General features: G+C 46.4%; 1 protein-coding gene across 1 annotated transcript; it reads right to left on the reverse strand.

Annotated features, from left to right (window-relative positions):
- Window positions 1-25,619, reverse strand: LOC130484770 (albumin-like). The gene is made up of 14 exons (XM_056857855.1): window positions 25,535-25,619; window positions 24,535-24,595; window positions 23,142-23,277; window positions 22,035-22,246; window positions 19,642-19,774; window positions 16,347-16,444; window positions 15,175-15,304; window positions 10,962-11,176; window positions 9,723-9,855; window positions 7,048-7,142; window positions 6,587-6,725; window positions 5,038-5,258; window positions 1,693-1,825; window positions 1-42 (listed from the first exon to the last, which is right to left on the reverse strand). The coding sequence occupies exons 1-14, from the start codon at window positions 25,617-25,619 to the stop codon at window positions 1-3; spliced, it is 1,833 nt and encodes a 610-aa protein (XP_056713833.1).
- Between the last annotated feature and the right edge of the window lie 189 nt (window positions 25,620-25,808).

Here is a 25,808-nt window from a genome sequence, read left to right on the forward strand (position 1 = left end):
TCAGCTCAAAGCAGCTCGAGACCGTTCAACCAGTTTTGGACCCTGAAAGTAAAGATCCAAACTCAGAAACATTACTAGGTAAAAGGTTAGCCAGACACATCTCTCTAGTAGATAATGTAATCATGACCATTCTAGTAGCTTTTATTATTTTCAGCTCCATGCATCCAAGCACAGATAACTTTTCTGAGACATGCCCTGTCCCCACTGCTGTGCACACCACACGGTCCTCAAGTGGCTCTGTTGCAGACAAAGGGCTGGAAACCCTCAGAAAAGCTCGTGGAAAGAAGCAGCAGAGTAGACCTTTCCCTGCCTCCCCCTCCTCTCCCAGCAGCTTGTCTCAAAAATCCTCTCTGAGGGTCAGGGGACCTTCATGAACAAAATGCACCGCGGCACAAGGGTCTGCACGGGGGGGGGGAAGAATCGAGGGGGAGGAGGCAAGTTCACCTTCTTCCCTCCCCTCACTGCAGCCCCTCCTCAGAGGGGATTTGGGGACACGCTCTAGGATGCTAGGAGAAGGGGAAGGCAGGGGGAGGTGGGCACACAGCCCCCCTCATGGGGGAGCTTTCCTGCAGAATCCAACCCAACGGTAAAGGTGCTTCCTGCTACCCAAGAGATACCCAATGGCATGAAAAGGTAGATGTCACCTATCATTCAGAGGGAGGCTGGCCCAGGTGGAGCAGCAGCCAACAAGGAGGGGGAACTACACACACACACACACACACACACACACACCACACTCTTTCAAATTGAGAAAAAGTTGCAGAGGGGAAGAAAAGAGCCTCCCCCCCCGCCCCCATGACACAATTACCTGCCCAATCAGGTTCCTCTTTATTTTTAAACAGACAATCACCACAACTGTTGTGTGGCTGTGGAAAGACAGAGTCAAGTTCAGTTTCTCAGACTTGACTCTTTAAAAAAATGTAATGTCTAGTTAGGCCCTTAAAACAGGTTGATTTCCCACCCACAGAGGGCTTTTTCTGTTTATGTTTTAAATCAGCCATTGCTATTTCACTAACGGGCACTGGTATTCTAACAAAGTATTGCCGCAATGTGAATCTGAATTAAAATGGTATTGTGCAATAGCAATTGCCAGTTATTTAAAAAGTGCAAACAAATCCCTCCAATGAGGTGAGGAGGTACATAGACAGGTAAATGTTTAAAATCATATAAATCAGTCGTAAATTTTCAAAATTCGAACTGTTTGGTGGTCATCTAACAGGTAGCCCTTAGAGATGTCAACAGCTACTAGTTGGATTGGCCGTGTTTTGGTGCCTGTGCAGTTTGGGGAAAATGATGCAAACCTGCTCAGCAGGCATTCAAGTCACTTGGTGCCCAACTGAACAGAGCAGGGGGATCGGCTCACTTCTGGTTGTCACAGAATAAGGTTAGCTCAGCTGTTGAACTCGCATCCCTAGTTCTGTGTGCTCATTAGCCAGTGAAAGGTAAGAGCAGGCCTATGGCTTGCTTAATGCGCAAGTGCCCAGGACACAAGTTTCCCCTCGTTTTTGCAAAAGCAGAAGGACTAGAGACTAAAAAAAATAGAAGTTGAAAATTCAGTGAAGGAGTATAGGAACGCCCTGGGGGTGGGGCGGGCCCCCATGTCTCCATTCCAATCCCACCGCTACATCTTTGGCCCAGACTGCCTCTTAAGGAGAAGTAAACTGGATATGTTTTCCTTTTCTAAAAGCATACCTCTTCTTGAAAACATTGCTCGTGGTTTTCAGCTTGGCAGCATTTGGCCACTACTCCATGAAAATTCCTGATAATATCCTTCAGTTGTTCCTCTGTAATGGTCGGCTTGCATTTAATCAACTTGACAAGCAACCTGAAGTGAGATCAAAAGACAGTTGGAGGTTCCATCATAAAGCCCTGATGCCCTTTCAAACCACTGTCCGCCTCCTTACGGGATTAGAGAAGGTGAACAGTCTCAGAAATACTCTAAGTGATTTTATAATATTTGGTTATATGCTGATTCTCAATACTGAAGTCAGTAAAAACCGTTAAAGAAGGAGAGGCTAAAAAGATGCAACAACCTCAAGTAAGTCAAGGGTTTGCCAAGTACGCAAGGGGACGGGTTCTTCTGCCTCACAGAAGGGGAAAATGTACTGGGGTGTCATTCCCACCCACCCCCAGATAGCCTGTTGAACTGTTCCTTTCAGTGCATGCAATTAGCAGGTGAGCCTGGAACCTTCAAAGCCCAAGAAAAATCCTGGATATTCTGAGGTGCGGCAGGAGCTGAAAAGGACGGGAAGAGGGCTTTGCCTGCTGGGGCTGGAAGATGCACAGTGAACCAGACTGAACACAGTGCTGAACATCTTTGAAGGCCTACTCAGAGGTGGAATTCCCAATAAAGAAAAGCTTGGTGGTGGACAGTGCCGTCAAGTCCCAGCTGGCTTATGGCGACCCCGTAGGGTTTTCAAGGCAAGAGACGTTCAGAGGTGGTGGTTTGCCCTCGCCTGCCTCTGTGTGGACTGAGAGAGTTCAGAGAGAACTGTGACTAGCCCAAGGACACACAGCAGGCTTCATGTGGAAGAGTGGGGAATTGAACCTGGTGCTCCAAATTAGAATCCACCACTCTTAACCACTACACCACACTGGCTCAGAACTAAGAATACCTCTCCACCAACAACGCCTCTGCATGGTGCCATGCATCGAATATTTCTGAGTCACTAACTACACAAACCTCTGCTTGGCATGCAGAAGGTCCCAGGTTCAATCCCCGGCATCTCCAGTTAAAGGGACTAGGCAAGTAGGTGATGTGAAGGACCTCCACCTGAGACCCTGGAGAGCCGTAGCTGGTCTGAGTAGACAATACTGACTTTGATGGACCCAGGGTCTGATTCAGTATGAGGCCGCTTCATATGTTAATATGTTCATCCTATACTGTTGACTAGAAAGTAAATCCCACTGTGGTGTTGAGCTTATTTTCAGTAAAATATAGATAGAGAGATATTATAGCCTCCAGTTGTCAAACAGTTAGAATTGGGATTTACTTAAGAAGCATATTACAGGGGGGGGGGGGAATCTATTGAATTCAAACTCGAATACAGCATTAATTTAAAGTTCTCCATTGGAATGCCATTGGACTCTGTCACCCACAATTGCTGCAGTTAGTTTCAACTGATTTCACATGAAGACTTCTAGAAGATCCATGGGGAGGTTTGCCATAATATACCCTCTTTTTACGGTTGCCAGGCACTGAGGGTTATGGGCCTTGCAGTGTCCTGGGAGAAAAATTAAAAAGAAATAGAAGGCCTTGTCTATTTTCAGGAGGTTCTGGCCATTAAATTCTTGGTGATTCCTAGAGCTATCGGGAAGTGATAAAGTTCGCTCTAGGAATTTCCAGGAACACTATGGTCAGAACTTGTAAGTAGGCAAGGCCTTATTTTTAATTTCTCTTTAGGATGATCATGCTCCTCCCTTTGGCCCCATTTTCTGCCCCCCAACCTGGTGAGCATCAGTGGGGAAGGGCTGCATTTACCTGGAGGTCTCCCACCATAAGCAGGCGAAGAGGAACTTCAGATTATTGCCAGATGTCAACTTATTTAGTTCTGTGTATATCTCTTGCCAGAAGGATGCTTCAAAAAAGGTAGGGCCACCCAGAGGGACTATGGGGCTGGGTGTGAAACTGGGGGCCGCTACAAGAACATGCAGATATTTACCAGCTCATAGCACTGGTAGTCCTTAACCAGTGATAACCGTCACAGAAAATGCCTGGAGATCTTATCTGAGAAGGCATCGCTCAACACAAGAACACTTTGCTGTGGTCTGGAGTTCTTCTCGTGACCACAGCTTGTCTGCTGTTTCACAGAAGCCCTCTTTGTAGCCTTCCGAGTTCCTTCTCTCTCGACAACCCACTGTGCCGCCAGCCAGGGTACCTTGGCCTTGACTAGTCAAAAGACAGCCTGTCCAAACTTATCTCTGTTGCTGGTAGGGTTGCCAGCTCTAAGTTGGGAAATGCCTGGAGATTTGGGGGGTAGAGCCTGGGGAAAGTGGGGTTTGGGGAGGGGAGGGACCTCAGCAGGGTACAATGCCAGAGAGTTCGCCTTCCAAAAGGGGAACGAACTAGGGTTGCCAGCTCTGGGCTGGGAAATACCTGGAGATTTGGGGGTGGAGCTTGAGGAGGGCGGGGTTTGGGGAGGGGAGAGACTTCAGTGGAGTATAATGCCATAGAGCCCACCTTTCAAAGCGGTTATTTTCTCCAGGTGAATGGATCTCTGTCCCCTGGAGATCCATTATAATAGCAGATCTCCAGGCCCCACCTGGAGCTGCTCCCCCCCACACCTAGTAGCTGCTCACTCCTAAAGAGTTTGCCTTAGTGTGATTGCCTTCAGTGCCCTTCCAGTTGGGGGGCAGGCCCCTCCTTTCCTGCCTCCCAAGCACACAGTTTGCAGCCAGCTTGACCAAAGGAGCAGAACTTATCCTGTTAACCTATTGCGGACTGTGTGCAAATCGCGGCATGAAACAGTCACGTATGGCTCAAATTAGCAGTTATTCTGTTTCCCTCTCAACTATATATGAGATTTACTTCATCATGGTTGAGAACAGGTCTCATTATGCCACCAATTTAGTGTCATAATATACTCTCTTTAATATACCTCTTTAAAAAGAAAACTTTAAACAAAATGCTAAGAATTCTGGTGACCGACATGGCACAACTTTGCCACACATCCCAGATGAGAAAAAGCATCATTAGATCCTCCTGATGTCAGCCAATCCCAAACCAGCCTTTTGGGGCCAAAGTATTCGAGAGCCATTGCAGGTAAACTCTAGTTACTCCTTGATAAAGTGAATGGGGGTTGATTCTATTGGGGCTCAGAGTCATATACCCAGCATTGCTGAGTGTGGGAAAGATGGGCTCAAAGAAGCAACCACTCAGGAGGGTAAGGCAGGACATGAAGAGAACGGGCCAAGGAAAACGTAGAAGCTCCGGGAGGGGGGCCTCTGCTGTGGGTCGGGGTGGCAAATGAGGATCGGCCATGCACACCCAGGCCATTTCTCAACATCACCCATACAATCCCTGGCTGCTGCCCTTACTTGCGTTTCCTGTTTTCCACATCAGCGTTGGCTGTGCACAACTCCTCATGGAAAGAGAATAATTCCGAAGGGCATTCGGCAGGAACATAGCCATCATCAACTTCTATGGCACTGAAGCACTCCCGCCGGAAAGCATAATTGCTGCTGCAGCACTGGCAGATTTTGGGGTTGATGGCATGTTCTTGATGATGCAGGCATATGCTCCCTAACACAAGGTCCGCCTTTACCAAAAGAAAGAGGAGATGTTGACATTTTAATTGCAAAACCAGAATAGAGAGGAACGAGCATTTCATATGCAAATAGTATAACCTGGCAACAGTTCTTAATCTTATTACATGCAATATTGGTAACATGTATCGCAAAATACTGTGCAGTAGCAATGAAGCTACATCGCCTTAATGTACTTCCTTAGTCTGTGGAAATGTAAAATTGGGTGATTCCTAATTTGGTTGTAAACATCTACTCTGTTTTACCTGTTTTATCTGGCATACTAGCAGCAAATAAAATTTATTTATTTATTTATTTATTATTGGTAACATGTCTTCTATTAACTTTAGTTTTATAAAATTACAACAACAACAACAAAAAGCATAGCAATACAGAGCAAATAAAAAGAAACTCCTCTGGGGCCCCTCCAAGCGGTGGGGGCCACAAACCCCTAGCAGGAGGGGCCGGGAGGCTCCTGTGGGGGCAAGGCGGGGCTGAGTGCTTCCTGTGTTCATCCAAAATGAGACTCGCATGGCGAGGCTGCAGGCAGCTGCATCACAGAGTGGGGCTCACCTGCCCACCAATCAGAACAGAGTGCGATTCACCAGTTCCTTAAGAACTGAGCCAGGGCTCAAGGGGGGATTCCCTCCACTTGGCTTTCACCTGCTCCACATTGCTGGTAGAATGGGGTTGATACTTAAGCTTGGTTAGGCTCTTGCTGGGGATGGCAGGGATCATGTGGGCTTCCGGCAAAGACACGGGTCTCAGTGGGCAGCACGAGGGCCTTATGACGACGTCAGGAGGCATGTGTTTTCATTGCCTCATAAAGGAAGGACAAACTTCTAGAATTTCTCATCTTGCAATACCATTTTCCTGCAAAAAAATATTGTTCAAAACACCCTAGCCTATCTGCTCTTTCCAAGAAAAACAACAACAACACATTTCTCCTTTGGGGTGGAAGCGCTCCAAGAAGGATTAGTATTCAGTGCTTGAACTGGCATCCATCTCAAAGCTGAACGCCTTGCTGCCATCCACGGTGCCTCCTTACGGGCGTTCTGTGCCCCAACTGGAGCTCTCCTGATGAGCTGGGCCTCGCTCGTGAATGCTGCTGTTCTGGCTGGGCAGGCCGTGGAGACGGCAGCACCACCACCACTCGGGGTTCTGCCTCGTCTGCTGCCCGCCTCCTTCCTCTTTCCCCCACAGCATAATGTGCCAACGTTGCTGGTTCATCACACAGGGGGGCTTTCAATGCAAGTGTCCCCCAAAGAAGACCCGGCTCCCCTGCACCTCCTTCAATGGGCAACATTCAGGAGACAGACAAAGAGGGAAAGGTGCTACTCACATGTCCTTCAGCACAGACCAGCTTTTTATCATCACCCAGAGGGCAGCATTTGGCAGCGACGGCCTGCAGTTGTTCTGTGTACTGATCCAGCTCCTCAAAGGACAGCTGCGGGGCTTTCTTGGTGTAGCGGACAAGAAGGCTGCAAAGTGACAGCTTGATGAGTTCCCAGCAGAACGGATTTGACAGGAGCTTGTGTGTGGTGTGAGCTCAAGGCCCGAGTGGGACGTCAGCTGGGTCACAAGGGGGGCTCTTGGGGGGGTCATATTGGGGAAGCTTATGATGTCCCTGCCATGCAGCAGCTCCTCCCATCCTCCCCAGAGCAAGATACCTGCCCACCATTCCCCTGAACCCGGGACCCTTGCTGTGGAACTTGACCTGCTGCTCGCCGTTCTACAAAGCTCTCAGTTGATAAGAGCCACCAGCCCAGTTCCCCAAGTTAGAAGCAGACAGGAATAACATACCCACGTTTGAAATCTTCTATCTTGTGTTCAAAAAGTTCACAGTTGGTTTTAATCACTTCCAGGGTGTTAACAATGTGTTTTCGGAGCTGAACTTCCTGAAAGAAAGTTGAATTGTTGCTGAATGGGGTAGAATGAGCTCAGCCCCAGGAAGACCCAAAAGCCGTCCTTCTTTTAGAGGAAGCATTAGAGAATCCCCAAGGGCAGAATCCCTTTCCTGTAATAAAGCAACATTAACTGAAGCCTGAGACAGCCAATCCTTTCTTTTTTTTAAAGCTGAACATGGGATGACAGAGAACTCACTTCTGTTCAAGTACACACCAATTTCTTTCGTAGGATTGCCACCCGTTCACTGGCAACCAGCAGGAGGTTGGCAGGGGGGGGCAGAGACTGACAAAACAGGGTCACGCAATACTGCAACATCATTACCAGGCGAGCAAGTGACAGACATAATGTCACCACATCATGCTACACCATCCCCACCACCTTTTGCTGGGCTGGAGGCTGTCCATCAAAGCAGGCCATGTGGCAACCCTTTTCTTCTGACATCTCTGGATAATGTGGGGTTTTTAAGATTAGGGAACCATTGTCGAAGGCTTTCACGGTCAGAGTTCATTGGTTCTTGTAGGTTATCTGGGCTGTGTGACCGTGGTCTTGGTATTTTCTTTCCTGACGTTTCGCCAGCAGCTGTGGCAGGCATCTTCAGAGGAGTAACACTGAAGGACAGTGTCTCTCAGTGTCAAGTGTGTAGGAAGAGTAATATATAGTCAGAAAGGGGTTGGGTTTGAGCTGAATCATTGTCCTGCAAAAAGTATCAAAGGTAATGTGCTAATCATTGTCCTGTAAGTATCAAGATAATGTGCTAATGAGGGTGTGGTATGTTAATACATACCACACCCTCAGCTCAAACCCAACCCCTTTCCGACTATATATTACTCTTCCTACACACTTGACACTGAGAGACACTGTCCTTCAGTGTTACTTCTCTGAAGATGCCTGCCACAGCTGCTGGCGAAACATCAGGAAAGAAAATACCAAGACCACGGTCACACAGCCCGGATAACCTACAAGAACCAATTAGGGAACCATGTTGGTCAAAAGAACAATCTAAAACCAAAGACCAAGCAAAATAACACAACACATGATGCTAGCTTTTGAGTTCTCCAGAACTTTAAGAACAAAAAAAGCAGGAGAGGGGGTTGCTGTGGATCTTTCTGCCCTTTATTTATTTATTTTCAAGGCCTCTTTTGGTGCCATCTTAGGCAGAGCTATGTCCTTATAAGCCTCTCCAAGTGAATGGGTTTAGAAGGCTGCAACTCTGCTTGGGATGGTACTGATAACCTGCCGCCTGTGCTAGATAGGCTTCCATATTTCTAAAGTGCTATAAAAACCCATGAAATTGTTGATCTGGAAACAACACAAGAATATGTTTATATATCACAAGGCAACAATTTTGCCTTGCAGTAGCAAGGTCTGGACCTAGAAGGGCCCATCTAGAAGGACATGGAAAGTTAGTCACAGCCACAGGCATCATGCGACTTCTCCTTCCAGCTTTCACATTCAGAGGCTGTACCTACATTACAGGTGTATGGTTTAACGGGCATTCATTTCTCAAAAAATCCTCTTTGTTTGCTATCGTGGGAACTTTCAGTCAGCCGACTTCCACAGGAATGCATCTATGTAGCGGAAGCAGGCTGTTCCCACAATAGCAAACAAAGGGGATTTATTGCAAAGCTCCTGGGGTACATTTTTGGGGGTAGAGGTCCCAACCTTTCAGGGTAGCTTTCAGGGACTCTCCTTGTACAAACCCCAAAGTTTGGTTAAGATTGGGTCAGGGGGTCCGGTGTTATGGGCTTTAGAGAGGTCGCCCCTCCCTCCTCCATAGACAAGCATTAGCCAATTAGCGAACGAACTGAGAATCTGACTCTTACCTTCCTGCTTGTGTATGGAGGCGGGAGGGGCGACCTCTTCCAGACCCCATAACATCAGACCCACAACTTGGGGGTTCTTGCAAGGAGAGTCCCTGCAAGCTACCCTGCAGGTTTGGGGGCTCTACCTCAAAAAATGCCCCCCTAGGAGCTTCGCAAAGCCTGGAGAGAATCCGAAAAAGCCGGAAAATTACCCGGGTTTTTTGGGAATAGCCAATTTGGTTTTGGCTTTCCCCCCCAGGTTTTGGAATTCAGTAAACCCGAACCTGAAATGTACCGAAATGGCTTTTTTCCGGCTTATTTTCGGTTCGGGTTTATTGATATGCACAGCCTTAGACTGGCCTCTTAATTTTCTTCCCTGGAAACATTACTCACCTCCACAGAGGACCTCCAGAGGCTGGCCTTCTCCTGGTTTCCCTGAATGTTACTGAGCAGATGGGCCCACCTTCTCCTCATGACATTCTTCTCCCCCCCCCACCCCTGCCCAGTAATGGGAAGCTCATCTTACGATGTGTCCTGTTGACATCACAACACTGAACATTTCTCTTCCTCCACTGCAGCACCTCTGGTTGCCACTTGTGAGGGTGTGGAAATGCTCACAGTGTGGCAGCAGGATCTGACACAGGGCTGGATTTTGGACAGTGACCCCGTAATTTTTATAGCATCTAGTTCTATCCTTAGAGAAATCATTCAGCATCTGCTTTGTGATTATTAGACACCCCCCACCCCCATTCATTGCACAAGACCCACCCCTTCGCCGAGGCACTCTACAGGACTCTCGAGTTTGCAGCACTTCTCCAGCAAATCGTGATACCCTTTCTCAGTTCTTAGGAGCAACTGTGGCGACAATTCTGGGTGTCTCCGTGCATACTCGTACAAAAACCTATAAATATTAGGGAATAACAACAACAATAAATATTTCAAGTGTTCACAGTGCTCCTCTTGCCTTGAAAACCCCACCAGGGGTCGCCAGAAGTCAGCTGTGACTTGATGGCACTTTACACACAAAAAAGAAATCCCAAGATGGCTTTCAAATATACTATTGCTGCTTGCTCCCCACCCCCCCAATGGGAGCACTTTAACCTCTGCTATCATCCTCCTCCTCTAGCCGTCATGGGGCTGGGGCTGGGGCTGTGCCAGTCCCTAAAGCAGCCCAATGGAAGAGACATGGTTCTGCACACTTTGAGAAAACAGAAAAATACAGGAAAAAAGCCTTTCCCCCCACACCGCTCCCCACTTTTAAGTCGGGGCGTCCTGTTTAATTTTGTCTTTGATCAGTTTGGGGAAGACAGTTTGTCGCTGTTCCAGCGAGAGCCGCCACGGTGCTTCTGCCTGCTGTGTGAGAGCTCTTCTCCCCTCCATGGGGGGATTGGGCAGAGCTGGGGGGGCTTATCTGTGCTTGGGGATGAAACGCTGGAGGGTCCCGAGTGGAGGGGGGAGGGGCAGCATTCGGGTGGTTCAAACGATGGCCTTTTACGCTCAGGATATCCCATTGCACTGGGGCTTTGTTTTCATGATGCCTGCACTTCCCAACCTTTAGAAGTGGCCCTCGCTGTCCCCTCGCATTTCCCCATATTTTGTGGGTGCTGTTTTACCCAAAATGGAAAGCTGGTCCTGTGCATGCCTGTCACTTCAGAGTTTTCTCCTCATGCCCAATCTCACTTTCCCCTCCCATTTGTCTTTCCCCCTCATCCAACCCCTCCCCGCGAAGCTGCTTATGGGGTCAGTTCCACAGCGAGTGGGCGTCAGTTTCAGACCCCTGGGCAGAGGGATTTGAGAATCCGACAGCAAATACTGTGCATCGAGAGAGCAGCATATCCAACAGAAACAACCCGTGCATAAAAGACCTCTGTGCTGTGGGGTGCTACGGCTGTATCTGCTTGCCCCCTTGTCCTGCCCTCCTGCTCTTTTGCCTCCTGACTGCGTGGAGCCTCTTCAGCTCCAGCTTTGGGCAGGGCGGCAAATCAGACAGAAATGCACATGCCGTACCGTTCCAGATGACCGTCATGGTTCTCCGCAAAGTGCTGGCACACTTCTTGGTTATCCACAAACTCCCGGACTGTTGGGGACAAATCTGCAGGTGGGTCATCGTGGTCCATGGTCACCAGGCAGAACGGTCGCTCCAACAGGGGCTTCGTACAGCACCCACTCACGTTAGGAGATATCACGTCTTGGTGTTCACAGATGAACTTTGTCAGTGTTATCTGTATGAGCAGAGGTTCACAAGAGGGATTGCATTCAGTAGTGTTTCCAAAGCTGTATTGGGGGTGGGGGGTGTCCTGGGACACAGGGATGGGTTCCTGAATAAGCAAAGGGGTATTGGTAGCCAAGCTGCCCCACAAGACTGTGCAGGGCTGCCTTTTCAAAAAGGTGGGAGGGAGGAAAGAGTGGCTCCGAAAATTTATACAATCTGAAGGGGAACCAGAGTATAATATACAACATACAGATGTTTTCCTATCTGCTGTTTTCAAGCAAAGCACGCACAGCTTTAGCGTCTGAGGAGGAATGTGCAGAAATCCACTTGCTTGCTCCAAACTTGTTTAAGAAGAGCCCTGCTGGATCAGACCAGTGAGGGTCCATCTAGGCCAGCATCTTGTCTCACACAGTGGCCAGCCTTCACAAGGAGGCCCCCTGTTTATTATTATATATTATTTTTGCCCACTACCTGCTTTCTCACATTTCACAATGTTTCCTTGAGCCCACTCGGCAAATGTAAAATTTAAATGCCCATAAAACGTGGACACTTTCTCCTGTCTATCCTAAATTTGAGAGGATCTCTTGAGTGAAGCATTCTAAAGAACTCTGTTTGTTTAAATATTTCACAGATACCTTCATTGAAATGCTGCTTTAATTTTTGATGTTCACAGCCATGGGGACCTTATTTGGGTGGAAAGATGACACAGAAATGTTTGAGATAAAATATACACGCATGAAATAGACACCCTGCTGTTTGAATTGCAGTTTGATTGCAAATTGGATGAGGGCCAAATAAACTGAAGCTCAGTCCAGACAAGACACTGGTGCTGTTGGGCCCTGGCAAAGCTGCTCAAAGACTGAGGAGTCAGCTTGTCCTGAAATTGGGATGCCAACTTCCAGGTGGAACCTGGAGATCCCCCAGAGTTACAGCTCATCTCCAGACTACAGAGATCAGTTCCCCTGGAGGAAATGGATGCTTCAGAGGTTAGACTCTATGGCATTCTATCCCACTAAGGTCCCTGCCCTCCCCAGGCTCCAGCCCCAAATGTCCAGGAGTTTCCCCAGCTGGACCTGACTACCCTACCCCCCATCCCCCAACCAGTGGCCAGGGGGGACCTGGCAACCCTATCCTGGAAGGGGACGTAGTCACTTTGAAGGAGTAGGTTCCTCGCTTGAAGGTGCAGCCAGATCCTGGCCTCACTTGGAACCTATGCTACTCTTGGGTTGCCAGGCCATGGGAAGTGGCATAGGGTAGCTCTAGGAATTGTCAAAAACCCGATGGTATTACCATAGAGTTTCCAGCAATTCCTAGAGCTACCCTATACCACTTCCCAGGAGGCCTGGCAGCACTAGTGCCAGGCCAAAATGTTTACCTAGACTTTTAATTAAGGGTTGATATTTTAACAGTGTCTTTATAGTATGATTGTAGCTTGAAAACTGTTGTTCATTTTAAACTGCTTAAGGATTCCTGTTTTATGCTCTGGCTAAGTTTTTAATTCTGGGTTTCAATTAACAAGTTTTAATGTTTTATGGCTCCTTTTCTAAGCTGCCTGGTACGTGTTCCAGGGTGCTAAGAGTCCAGAGTGTTACCAGCCCAGGTTTGGCTTATGACTCTAGCTAAGCTGGCCGGGTAAGCCGCTGGGAAGGACTGTGGGAGAAAGTCCGGGGTTCCTTTCTTGGTTGTTCAGAGTACAATTATACTTTGTTTACTCAGCAGAACCCCCAGCATATTCCTGAGTGGCTGCAGCATCCCACACCATCCTCGAACTCTTTGCCATCTGTCCAATCAGAATTTTTAAAAAAATTAACAGAAGAAAACGCCTCTTTCATATGCCTGTGTGTGTGTGGGGGGGGGTCGAGTCTCTCCAGCATTGCAGCTTTGCCCATGTTGAGTTCCAAACCCAAGTCAATTTAGTGTTCTAACCTGGACCACAAACACTTTGCTTGTCCTGGCACTGTCACACAGGATCTGTGGTTAGGGTTGCCACTTGCCAACCTCCAGGTGGCATCTGGCAATCTCCCACTATTACAATTGATCTCCAGGCTACCAAGATCAGCTCCCCTGGAGAAAATGGTTGGTTTGGAGGGTGGACTCCATGGCATTATACCCTTCTGAGGTCCCTCCCCTCCCCAAACCATGCCCTCCCCAGGCTCCATCCCCAAAATCTCCAGGTAGTTCCCAACCCAGAGCTGGCAACCCTAGCCTGGACCAATAGGATGAATGTGGCTAGCTGCTTCTTACTGTGGGCACAAAAGCCACAGGGCCATCCAACATGGTTTTCAATAGTGCCCAGGAGGTAGGGTTGCCAGGTCCCTCTTCGCCACTGGCATGAGGTTTTGGGGGCAGAGCCTGAGGAGGGAAGGGTTTGGAGGGGAGGGACTTCAATGCCATAGAGTCCAATGGCCAAAGCAGCCATTTTCTCCAGGTGAACTGATCTTTATTGACTGGAGATCAGCTGTAATAGGAGATCTCCAGCTAGTACCTGGAAGTTGGCAACCCTACCAGGGGGACCTGGCATATGTAAGACCAATGAGACCAAGAACAGAGGGCAGGAGCCAGCAGCAGCTCCCTGGCCAGCTGCATGCCGAATGCCTCCATTGCAGAGAAATAAGACGACTTGAATGTTGCTTCTTGTAAACTGCACAGAAGTGCTTGACTCAAGAGGAAGCCGGGCCTGTGAACAAGGCACCTTGGATTTGCCAACAAACAAACCCTCCCTAGCCCAGGGAGAGTCCACCACTGATTCAGCCCCATTTGATAAAAAGGTGTTACAGCCACAGTTGTCTTTCTGCTGAAATCAATGGGCATGTTCCTGTGCAGCCAAGAGAGCTTGCCACCTGGGTTCATCGCATGAACTCATGAATGCATGAAGCTGCCTTATACTGAATCAGACCATCAAGGTCCATCAAAGTCAGTATTGTCTACTCAGACTGGCAGCAGCTCTCCAGGGTCTCAGGCGGAGGTCTTTCACATCACCTACTTGCCTACTTCCCTTTAACTGGAGATGCCACTGGGGATTGAACCTGGGACCTGGGACCTTCTGCATGCCAAGCAGATGCTCTACAAACTGAGCCACAGCCCCTCTAAAAACCACAGCCCCTCTGCAGGCAATACTATGTCTTGTGTAAAGGGTAAGTTCCCCCCTCCCCCCCCCCACATACACACTGAAGGTTTCAGGTATGAATCATTATAAACTTTCTAATGGAAGTTGTAGAAGCTATTTCCAAACCCTGATATAACATGCCTCTTTTCCCAATGTACTGGAATATTGGGGAAACAATGCATTCTTAATGTATTAATGCAGTTTTCTAAACATTAGTCTGAACTTATTTTTTCAAAATTATAAATTATCCCGAGTGAGGGCGTCTTTATTTAATCACCTAAGATTAGAACCAACAAAAAAAGCAAGCAAAAACAAACTCAGCCAAGCAATATATAAAGTGCAAACACTCAAAAGGAATTTTTTCACACTAGTACTTTGAAAGAGAACCACAGAGTGTGCGGGAGCAGTCCTTCTTTTCTGTGGCTGGATTATCAGACAAGAATGCCCAGGTGGGTGGTGCATCACGTCACACAAAGTTTCATCCCCCGTAAAAATAGTGCAAATATTAAAAATGCCATGGGATAAAGAGCTCACATCCAATCATCACACATTTATTCAGGTGGATACCTGAGGTAGCATGCCAGCAAGTCAACATGCCAAATGCCTATGGTACACTTCACAAATAAACCAAAATGTCACATGAAAAAAGAAAAAACCCTATAGTAGGTGTAACTTTAGACTAGACCTGAGTTGAACAACTGAATAGCTTTAATTTAACAAAACTCAGCTGATAAAAAAAAATTATCTTTTTCTGTCTCTGTCTCATAGATTAGAGAGGTAAGGAGATAAGCCAAAGCAGCAAAACAAAGTAATTCTCAAAGAAATTCACATCTCAAAAAGGGTCATAAATTTCAGGCATATTGGTGGTTTGATGTGCTTTACTTTAAATGAATTGGTCGTACCTGATCAAGGTGACTCTCCAGAGTGTCCCCTTGGCAGCGCTCCTCATGAATGTGAACAATGTCTTTGGTAATATTGTGCAAGATAGAACGGTCAGCTTTGGGGAATTTCTGGGCTGCCATAGCAAATTTCCTGTCAAGAAAATAAAAAAAGTGTCTTCAAACACTGGTTCTTTATATTATCTAGACTTTATTCTCATTAAGACATTCTACTCACAGACCTAGCAGAAAGATAGATCTATCACTGAAATGTTGCCTCAGGTGAAATTCTGAGTGGGTTTGGTTGTTTTTCCTCAGGGAGGTGGAATTTCAAGGCAAATTTGAAGGGACTAGCAAAAGGTCTTCTCCGGTCATCTTCTTTTGGCCCCTAGCCAAAGTGATCAAGGGAGTGATAAAGCCATGCAGAAGTCCTCAGGCTCCATCCCAGTCAAAGAGAACTCAGGTCCTGTGGTCAGGAAAGTCCTCCCCGTGCCTCAGGTTTCCCCCGCACCTGCCAGTCAGAACCAGCCATATCGAGCTGGACCAGACAAGAAGGAAGGAGATTCATACCCAATTGTACTTAAACCAGAATTCAACGTGGAGAATGAAATGCTTGGCACTTCACATGTGCAGAAGTCGTCATCTAGCCCGATCTACAGGCCCCTCCTATGGGGCACCTGCCCCTAACTTTCAACTTTCCCCCGTAGGAGGGAGGAGAGATTTGGATTTTGTTATTTTATTTTTGGTTTTAAACTGAAAATGTTTTCAGCTATTGTTGTAAGATAACTATTATTTAACTATTATTATTATTAATTATTATTTTAACTGCCAACTTTTATTGTAAGCCTTCTTGAACCACAAGGAAAGGCAGGATATTAATGGTTTAATAAATAAACAAAAAGACGAACAAATGCTATGTGTTCTAAATTGCAAAAGCTGATTTTGCGAACGGACTTGTTGTTCACTTATTTCATTTCTCAGACTATGGTTCAATCTAATTGTGGCTTCAGAGAACTTGCTGGATTAGAGAAATGGTGGACAAAAGTCACATCTCAAAATCTCTCCCACTCCTGCAATGGTCGTCTTTGTACCTCCTTTGCTGGTTTTGTAAGTGATGCCCAAAGTTCTCTTTCATTCCCAAAAACAAAGGCTTGGCAATGTATGCAACTAATAACTTTAAAAGCAACCAGGCTTACAATTTTTCCATGGTTTTTCGTTCACGGTTCTTCAGGAGGAGACAGTTCTGCTTCTCCATCAAAGCGTGTAGTTTCATTTCTTTTTTGACAAGAGGTGCCTGTTATAAACAAAATCGGTCAGAAAGAGGGCATGTTTTTGATGAGCTACAATCTCCGGGGCAAAGATTAGACTGAAATTTTAAAAAGCAAAATAAACTTCTTCTGACAACACCTCAGAAATGGAACATGATCCAGACAAAATTAAATTACTTTAAGTACAGTTGATTCCAAATAGAGAGACGCTTAACACCGTCCCACTGGGGGATCCGGGGCAATTAAATGATTCACTTTGATTGGAGTGTGGCTGTCTGCTATAGTTGTGCAGCACAGTGAATACAGGAAAGCTGTGCACAAACATGCCACAGCAGAGAGATGGAAAGGTTTTCCCCCTGAATAGAGGACATCTCTGTTCTCAAGGTAGTCAGTCCCCTGGCACAAGCAACCTAAACTGTCATTTGAGAACAGGAACACACACACACACACACACACACACACACACATGTACACAATGCTGCCTTATACAGAATCAGACCATCGGTCCATCAAGGTCAATATTGTCTGCTCAGACTGGCAGCAGCTCTTCAGGGTCTCAGGCAGGGGTCTTTCACTTCACCTACCTGCCCGGTCCCTTTAACAGGAGATGCTGCCGGGGATTGAACCTGGGACCTTCTGCAGGCCAAGCAGATGCTCTTCTCACCGAGCCCCACCTGCCCCACACACTGAACATTTTCAGTGAAGCGGCAGAGTGCAATCCCAGGGGTGTACCTACCCATGGGATCCCTTGCAATGTCAAACTGTGTCTAGCCTGAGAGTGGCAGGCCATGCTTTGCCATCATGCCGGGGAGGCTGGGGTACACTCGTCAGATCTGAAGGGCATCTGCTGATGGCAGCCAAACATCTCTGGCCAAGACTTTACAGTCTAGTGAGATTTTTTCACTTGTATATACAGCCACTCTGTTTAAGCAGGACAACTGCTTCACTGAAACAAGTGCACTATTTTGCCATGAACAGGATATACATTTATTACATTTCACAAAAAGATTTCATGTGCTGTTATAATCAGCTCAGAGGCTAAAGGCCAGACTAGATATGGTTGAGAAATTTAGGAATGGATCTCCCACTGGGGTTTTCAGAGAAAGCGGTCGCCTCCCCCCTCCACCCTGAGGGGGCTCTGATTCAGTTTGGCGCGGCAGCACAGGAAGGGAGTTCACCTCTTCTCCTGGTGCCATTCTCTCCACCTCAGTGGGTCTACTCACGGGGCAAACAGCAACTCTTGGGAAGGAACAGAGACTAGGGAAATAGCAGAGAGAAAGGGTTTACCCGTCTGTCCCTTTGCTGCAGCACCGTGGGATCGGGCGCCTCCATGGTTGCTGTTTACTTGTCTAAAAACTACAGGAAATCCATTCATAAATCTCCTAATGTCACATCTAGTTTGGTAGTCCGGAAAGACCGAACTGTGAAACAAAGACCTACCCCACTTGTGTGGGTTTTGTCAATTTTGGCCCTGAACTACTTCAACTTTTTTTTCTGCACGTGTTTTGCCCCTTTGCTGGATATTCCTGTTTATTTGGCCATGTGCGGAAGAAATAGTTGGCAAATACGGAGGCCGCTGGCAACAGAGGGGAGTTTTCTGCACTCCTTCCTCTGTCAGTCACCAGAAGGGGGAGGGCCTTTTAAAAAACAATAATTGCTATTGTGCTATAGCATTGCAATGTTATAACAATCTATTGCCATAATCTTCTCGTTCCTCTGAATAGGCAGCTGTCACTTTTTTAAAAAGCAAGTCTCTAGCCCTTTTCATGCTGAAGATATGGTAATGGTATATATACATGCAATGGAAAGGGCTAGAGGCTTGGTGGTGGAAAGTGCTGCCATCAAGTCACAACCAGCTTACGGTGACCCCCTCAAGGGGTTTTCAAGGCAAAAGGCGTTCAGAGGTGGCTTGCCACTGCCTGCCTCTGCGTAGGGACCCTTGGTGGTTTCTCCTCCAAGGACTAACCTGGGCCCATCCTGCTTAGCTTCTGAGACCTGCCGAGACTGGAATCGCCTGGGCCATCCAGGTCAGGGCTAGGGACTTGCTTTCCATTATAACACTATAGCAACCTCGCAATTACAGCTTTGAAAAATCTGGAAAAGCCAGGGGGGGTGGTGAGGCAAGGAGAATGACACCGACATGAGCAGAACCTTCAAAAATGCACCCCTTCCTTTTTACATGGTGTGCAAATGTACTTTGACTGTGATCTTTCCAAAAAGACTGTGTCAAATTGAGTTTACAGAGCAAAGCAGGGGGAAACCCAGAAATTGGATGATTAAGGGACAATACTGTGTAGATACTTGAAAAAACAAAAACAACCCCTCAAAACAAACACCCTAGTCCAGAAAGAGTCCGAACAATCCCTCTGCCTGGAAACAACCTCTGCTATGACTTCTTCAGGTCATACTTACAAATGGCTGCAGGCTCTACAAGCTTCCTGCGGCAACTGAAGACTTTCCCCCAGAGTGTAAATAGGGGAAAGTGTACTCTGGAAAAGTGTTGGTTCTTTTTTTTCCTTTCTTTTTTTAGGGCTGTCAATGCACCAGAAATTCCTAATGCATTGACATTATTATATACCACTTTTCTAACAAGCACTCAAAGCAGCGTTAGCACGTGAGGCTAGTACAGATTTCCACTGGATACGATCAGCTGTCTCTACCCTAGCCCACTCACACCTCATCTGCAATGTACAGACCATAGTACTTGTGGGAAGGATTTCTGAAACGAGGCATAGAGAGCCATATGAAGACTCCCAGGTCCAAGCCAGTGCCTCTGCAAATAGCTCTCCAGAGGTATTCTGGGGGCCTAAACGACAGCTGCTAGGGAGAGGAGATTGGGGGGCTCTTGTGCTGTTCCCTCTTGGCGTCTCTTCTCCAACCCCGAAAGAGAATAAAGACAAGTATCACCCTCCCTTTACCCGGGGCTACAGCTCCAATCCAGAACATCTTTGTGTGCCCACAGTGGATACTTTTTAGTGTCTGGAATTCAGCAACCTGTATACTTTGCACCTGAAGAGCTCGATAAATGCTCTGCGTTTTCAATTCACCTTTGAAAACTGGAGCAAAACAGCAATGGCCTAAGTGCTCCGCACTGCCTTGGAAACAGCACTGGCTTTGGCTCGCTGGTGATTTCATTGACATTGCCAAATGGCAGCCTTCTCCTCAGCATTCTGGGTGAAAAGGGCTCAGGCTCTCAAGGTAGGATTGGGGTCGAGTGAGGTACCTTTTCTTTGAAACAGGCAGCCTTGTCCTCCGCCTGGCAGCAGGACACCAGAACTTCCTCAAACTTGGCAGCTGCGGTAAAGAGAATGAGGATACTTGTGTCGCTGTTCCTCCTGGAAACATCATACAGGAAACTGCAAGAAAAACGCCTCGTATAAATATGTGATGCAAACTCTCACCACAAAGGATGCAGTGGTAATAATCCTCAGTTGCTGCAGTTCTGTTAAAACCGTAGCGCAGCAGCAGCAATCAACAATTAACAGAATCTACCAGGTGCCAAAAAAACAAATCTGTGGGTTATAGATCAAATCAAGCCTGAACTGACCCTAGAAGCTAAAATGACTAAACTGAGGCTGTCATATTTTGGTCACGTCATGAGACGACAAGAGTCACTGGAAAAGACAGTCATGCTAGGAAAAGTTGAGGGCAGCAGGAAAAGAGGAAGACCCAACAAGAGATGGATGGACTCAATAAGGGAAGCCAGGGCCTTCAATTTGCAGGATCTGAGCAGGGCTGTCAAAGATAGGACATTTTGGAGGACTTTCATTCATAGGGTCGCCATGAGTCGGAAGCGACTTGACGGCACTTAACACACACACACCAGGTATCAGGCAACAGGTGACCTGCTGAGATGCAGCTGACATGACAAGTTAGTATCTGCCAGTTATTTGTTTTATTTATTTATTATTTACAGCTTTTGCCAGAACATAGTATACAACTACAATCTTAAAAAGGATTTTAAAAGGATAGGTATCAAATCAAAAGTATCTCCATAGCTTAACATAAATTCATTAAAATGCTAAAAGTTGCAATAAATATGTTATACTAAAATTTACCTAAAAGTTAGTTGTGACCAATATTGACATTACCATTAGTGGTCTCTCTCAAACAGACCTTAATAGCCACTGAGCAAAATTTAGCAACTTGGGAAAGACTAAAGGTGTCATAAGAACATAAGAAAGGCCCTGCTGGTTCAGACCAAGACCCATCAAGTCCAGCAGTCTGGACACACAGTGGCCAACCAGGTGGCTCTAGGAAGCCACAAACAAGACGACTGCAGCAGCACCATCCTGCCTCTGTTCCACCGCACCCAATATAATTGGCATGCTCCTCTGATACTAGAGAGAATACGTATGCAGCATGACTAGTATCCATTCTAACTAATAGCCATGAATACCCCTTTCCTCCATGAATAAGTCAACTCCCCTCTTAAAACCCTCCAAGCTGGCAGCCATCACCACATCCTGGGGCAGGGAGTTCCACAGTTTAACTATGCGTTGTGTGAAAAAATACTTCCTTTTATCTGTTTTGAATCTCTCACCCTCCAGCTTCAGCAGATGACCCCGCGTTCTAGTATTATGGGAGAGGGAGAAAAACCTCCCTGTCCACTCTCTCCAAACCTTGCATAATTTTATAGACCTCTATCATGTTTCCTTAGCCACCTTCTTTCCAAGCTAAACAGCCCTAAGCGTCCTAACCGCTCCCCATAGGACAGTTGCTCTAGTCCCCTAATCATTTTGGTTGCTCTTTTCTGCACTTTCTCGAGCTCTGTAATATCCTTTTTTAGGTGTGGTGACCAGAACTGTACACAGTATTCCAGGTGTGGTCTCACCATAGATTTGTACAAGGGCAGTATGATATCAGCAGTTTTATTCTCTATTCCTCGTCTAATTATGGCCAGCATGGAATTTGCGTTTTTTACAGCAGCCGCACACTGGGTTGACATCTTCATTGAGCTATCCACTACCACCCCAAGATCCCTTTCTTGGTCTGTCGCTGCCAGCACAGATCCCATCAGTGTATATGTGAAGTTGGGATTTTTTGCCCCAATATGCATCACTTTACACTTACACTTTACACTTACTCACTTACTCATTTGCCATTTTAATGCCCATTCTTCCAATATGTAGGGATCCTTCTGGAGCTCTTCACAGTCCGATTTTGTTTTAACCACCCTAAATAATTTGGTATCATCTGCAAACTTGGCTACTTCACTGTTTAACCCCAACTCCAGGTCATTGATGAACAGGTTGAAAAGCACTGGTCCCAACACAGATCCCTGAGGCACCCCACTGCTCACATCCCGCCATTGGGAGAACTGACCATTGAGTCCTACTCTCTGCTTCCTATTTTTCAGCCAGCTCTCAATCCAGAGTCTTCAATTTCTCTGACCCTACAAGGACATTCCCACTGAACTCTTGGGAGTTTTCTAAATTTTCCCTCCAGAGGTGCTGAGGGAAGTACAGAACCTCTAGCGAGGGTTAGAGCTTGCCTTTGCTTGTATCTGCCAGTTATTTGATTTGCAACAGAAAGTGGTATATTTTATACTAATGGTATTGAACTCTAAGAGGTGAACTGATTCTTACAGGAACAGCAATAAGTCAATAAACTTACTGGCCCAGGACTTCGAGTCTGTCGTCCTGAAATGTTTTGCAGGTGACTTCAGGGTCTGGGCGTTCATATGGGGGGAAGGATGCTGGAGTTGCATTTTTATGGGCCAACAAACATTCATTTATTTCATGACCAACTTTACCGCAACACTCGGAAAATCCATAATGTTCAGCAACACTTTGTTCATGACAAAGTTCTTCCAGGATAAGAATATCCTAATGGACAGAAGCAAAATATTAGTTTATTTTGTTAGCTGTAAACTGGAATGTTGTGGAATTGCACCAAACCCTGGTTTTGTTGGGTTTTGAAGATGGGTTGCAGCCATAGGAGGGCCCATAAATTCTGGGCCCCCATTTGAAATTACTGGATGTCTGACATATAGCCATAAAGACCTGAAAAGATTCCTAAATAATTTTCTGGGGCAGTGACAGTGCACACTTTCCGGATCCCATTACTGAGTTGTGACCAAAAGAAGCCTTGCTTAATGTTGGGCAGAAGGAGGGATACTACTAAGATGTGGAATGCAGCAGCCATACCAGAAAATGTCTACCGGTGCCCAGGCTGCTCCGTCCTGGTGTGGAGGATCCCGAGGGACACATTTGTACCCCCCTTTCTCCAAGGAGTCCAGAGTGGCATACATGAGTCTCTCCTTCTCGACCTTAACCACACAACTACCTCATGATGGAAGTTAAGCAGCAAATGAGTGAAGGGCCTAAGGTTAGCCAGCACGCTTCATGGGTGGGTAGTGGTACAGATTTGACACTCTAGTGGCTACATGTGCTAGGACTCAAGATAAATTCCCTTGATTGATTTATGGATTGGTTGGGGAAAACTTCACCCATAGGAGTTTATATTTCATCTCGTGATGTTATTCAAGAAACCAAAATCAATACCATACCCAGAGGGAAAGCCCAATAACAGAATTAAGCTATCAGTAAACCATTAATTTACTGAAGTATTACATCTTGCAAACCTACAATTTATCTGTTCTTTTTTCATTTACTTTGCCTAGCTAAAGGCCAAGTGATGCCATGGTGGGCCAGGATAACAAACTATACATTACTTGAATATTTCCACTATATTCCAAAAATCTAGTGCCCAACAACTTACAACAGTCTTTGCACATTCTGGGTCTGCGTGTTCATCAGCTGCACATTTCTTTCCAAGCTTTGTGATGTCTTCTACCAGTTTTTCCACGTCTGTGTACGTGATATTTGGCACGAAGTGAATAAATGAGATCAGGGCACTGAAAAGGAGCACATGCAGTTAAGAAAACATTTACCTGCTTACGATGGATGCTCCGGGCAGGAGCGATTTTGTAGTAAAAGCAGAGAGCTACCAGCATAGGAAATGAGCCAGATGGAGATGGAGAATATGAGAGCTTGATCTAAAAACAGTCAGAGTGGCCTTACTTAAGCAAGCCTCCCCTCGGCTGGAGAACGCATTCTCCATATGAGTTGCACGCCAGTCTGCAGTCTGCATGCCAAAAGATGCAGGTCCAATAGCCTTTAGGAGGACGCAGCCAAAGGCACTAAAAACGGTCACTGGAGGTTTCCTCTTAGGGCGAAAACGCACGGTTGCTTGAGCCTCCTTTCTTCCCTGTTCCAGCCAGGATTCAGCCAGGTGCGTTCGATCCTGGCTGAATCCTGGCTGGAACAGGGAAGAAAGGAGGCTCAAGCGACCGTGCGTTTTCGCCCTTAGAATGGCTTTGAGGACTGAAGACAATTCAAAATTTAAATGTTTGCTAGGGCTGACACTCAATTAAAGGGCTAATCATATATGTTTTATCAACCCATCTGCATCAATATGCATGTGAACAAAAATATAGCTCAGAAGGGGGAGGGTGTTTTCTTTGCTTTTTGATTATGGAAATTCATTTTGCAGCACACACCTTTAGAGGAGGCAACCTCTCATGTTTGTTATGGGTATGGCTGCTAGGTCCCCCCCGGCCACTGGTGGGGGATGGGGAGATAAGCTTGACAGATCCAGTCTGGGAAATTCCTGGAGATTTGGGGATTGAGCCTGGGGAGGACAGGGACCTCAGGGGGATAGAATGCCATACAGCCCACCCTCCAAAGCAGCCATTTTCTCCAGGGGAACGGATCTCTGTAGTCTAGAGATGAGCTATAATTCTGGGGGATCCCCAGGTCCCACCTGGAGGCTGGCATCCCTAGTCATGGGGAAGATGGCAGGCATGATGCCATCTTGTTTTAAAATCATTTATAAAAACAGGTTGCCTGTGAGAGGCACTTTAGCTGAGCTACAGGGTTTAATTGCTCCATGGGTTTTTTTTAATTTGCTAAGAATCCATTAGCTAAATATTGCGGCCTGTTGCATCTGACTTCATTTGATGACTACTTTTTATTTCTAATCTGTATCAACTATGATACTGCTAACAGGTCCTACTCAGTTGTTCTTTTGATTTTGAGATCAAGTCACCCCCAGCCTGTTTTTTTGGCCAGGTCAAATGAATCAAATCAAGCAAGTGATGACTAAAACTTACACGCCTTTGAAATCCTCCTCTGGTATTTCACTGTAACAGTGCCCAATGGTGTGCCTTGGCCCTGTAAAGCAGATAGTTAGTTAATATGCAGTCCATGCTTTTAATGACAATTTTCATGACAATATTTTGCTTTGTACTTTAAAAAGGGAAGATGATGGAGTAGTTGGTATCTTCATGTACACATGGTCTATCATGTAGCTGGGGCTGACATCAGTGGCTACCGGCCAAAATTCCTAGAACCACAGGGATCACTCTGCAGTTACATGGCTTCATTCACCCTGGTCCAAAAAGGAAGGTCCCTGTTCAGAAAGAGGCTTCCACACAGCCAACATGGGTGAAGATACACATCTGTGTCTGCATCCTGGTGCTGTTCTGCCCCTTGCTTTGAAGCATATATTGCTTTGAAGCATTAAACTGAGGCCACTAATAGGAAAAGTTAGCTGGGCTCTTTAAGCGAAATGTTACGGATGAGAGTTGCACATTGAAATGGCCAGGAGGTCTTACTAGCACAAAAAAGGAAACGGGACAGGACTTAACTTAATAGATCCAGCGCAGATTAAAAAGAAGAGAAAGGATGGAAGCTCCCCAAATATAATAGACAAGTTGCACAATTTATCGTATGACAACAACATGCTATTTTTTTTAAGATTATCCATCTAGTGGGAGAAGGAAAAGTCACAATACAGAGTTCCTTTTCTCTTAACCTTTTGCAGCGTCTAGGGCCGGTTGCCTGCGTCTGACAGCACAAGGCTGGGCCTTTCTCTGCCCCTTCCGCTTGCTTGGAAACACATGATGACATTGTGATAGTAGGAGCTGGGTGAGTTGCATTATATATATGGCTGCTGTTTGCAACAGTGGCTTCTTGACTAGTACCAGCCCAAGTCCCAGAGTCTTCCTGGACCTCTTTCTCTGTCAACTGAGCCCTGCATTTTCAAATCGCAATGCAAACCCAACTCAAGTCTGATGAATTCACAGCAAATGGGTTTGAAGCCCTTCTTACCTACATCCCGGGATCTTCTGGGCAGATGCTTTGATTCAGTAGAGCTTACCAAGAAAATAAAGGAAATGATTGTTACCCACTTCATGGTTCCGAATTGTTTGGGGCTGGAATGTGCAAGGCAGAAAGAGCAAAGAAGCAGAGGGAGCTTTTATACTCTGCTGAGATGCATGTCGGGTTAATCACAACCCATCGTTCTGTCGTAGTTCTTGAGAGAGACTCCTGCTAATAATTAAATGGATAAATATTTGCTCATTATGTTTGTTCAGTGGACATC

The sequence above is a fragment of the Euleptes europaea genome, chromosome 11, assembly GCF_029931775.1.
Source record: "Euleptes europaea isolate rEulEur1 chromosome 11, rEulEur1.hap1, whole genome shotgun sequence".
Lineage (NCBI taxonomy): Eukaryota > Metazoa > Chordata > Lepidosauria > Squamata > Sphaerodactylidae > Euleptes > Euleptes europaea.

Bases quoted from the DNA above. Each gene is read 5' to 3' on its own strand.
- LOC130484770 (XM_056857855.1), bottom strand. From the start codon at position 25,619: ATGAAGTGGGTAACAATCATTTCCTTTATTTTCTTGGTAAGCTCTACT. The intron at 22,247-23,141 runs GTAAGTTGTTGG...TCTGTCCATTAG, and splicing joins CAGAATGTGCAAAGACTGTT to GATATTCTTATCCTGGAAGA. The intron at 1,826-5,037 runs GTAAGGGCAGCA...ATCTCACTTCAG, and splicing joins GTGGAAAACAGGAAACGCAA to GTTGCTTGTCAAGTTGATTA.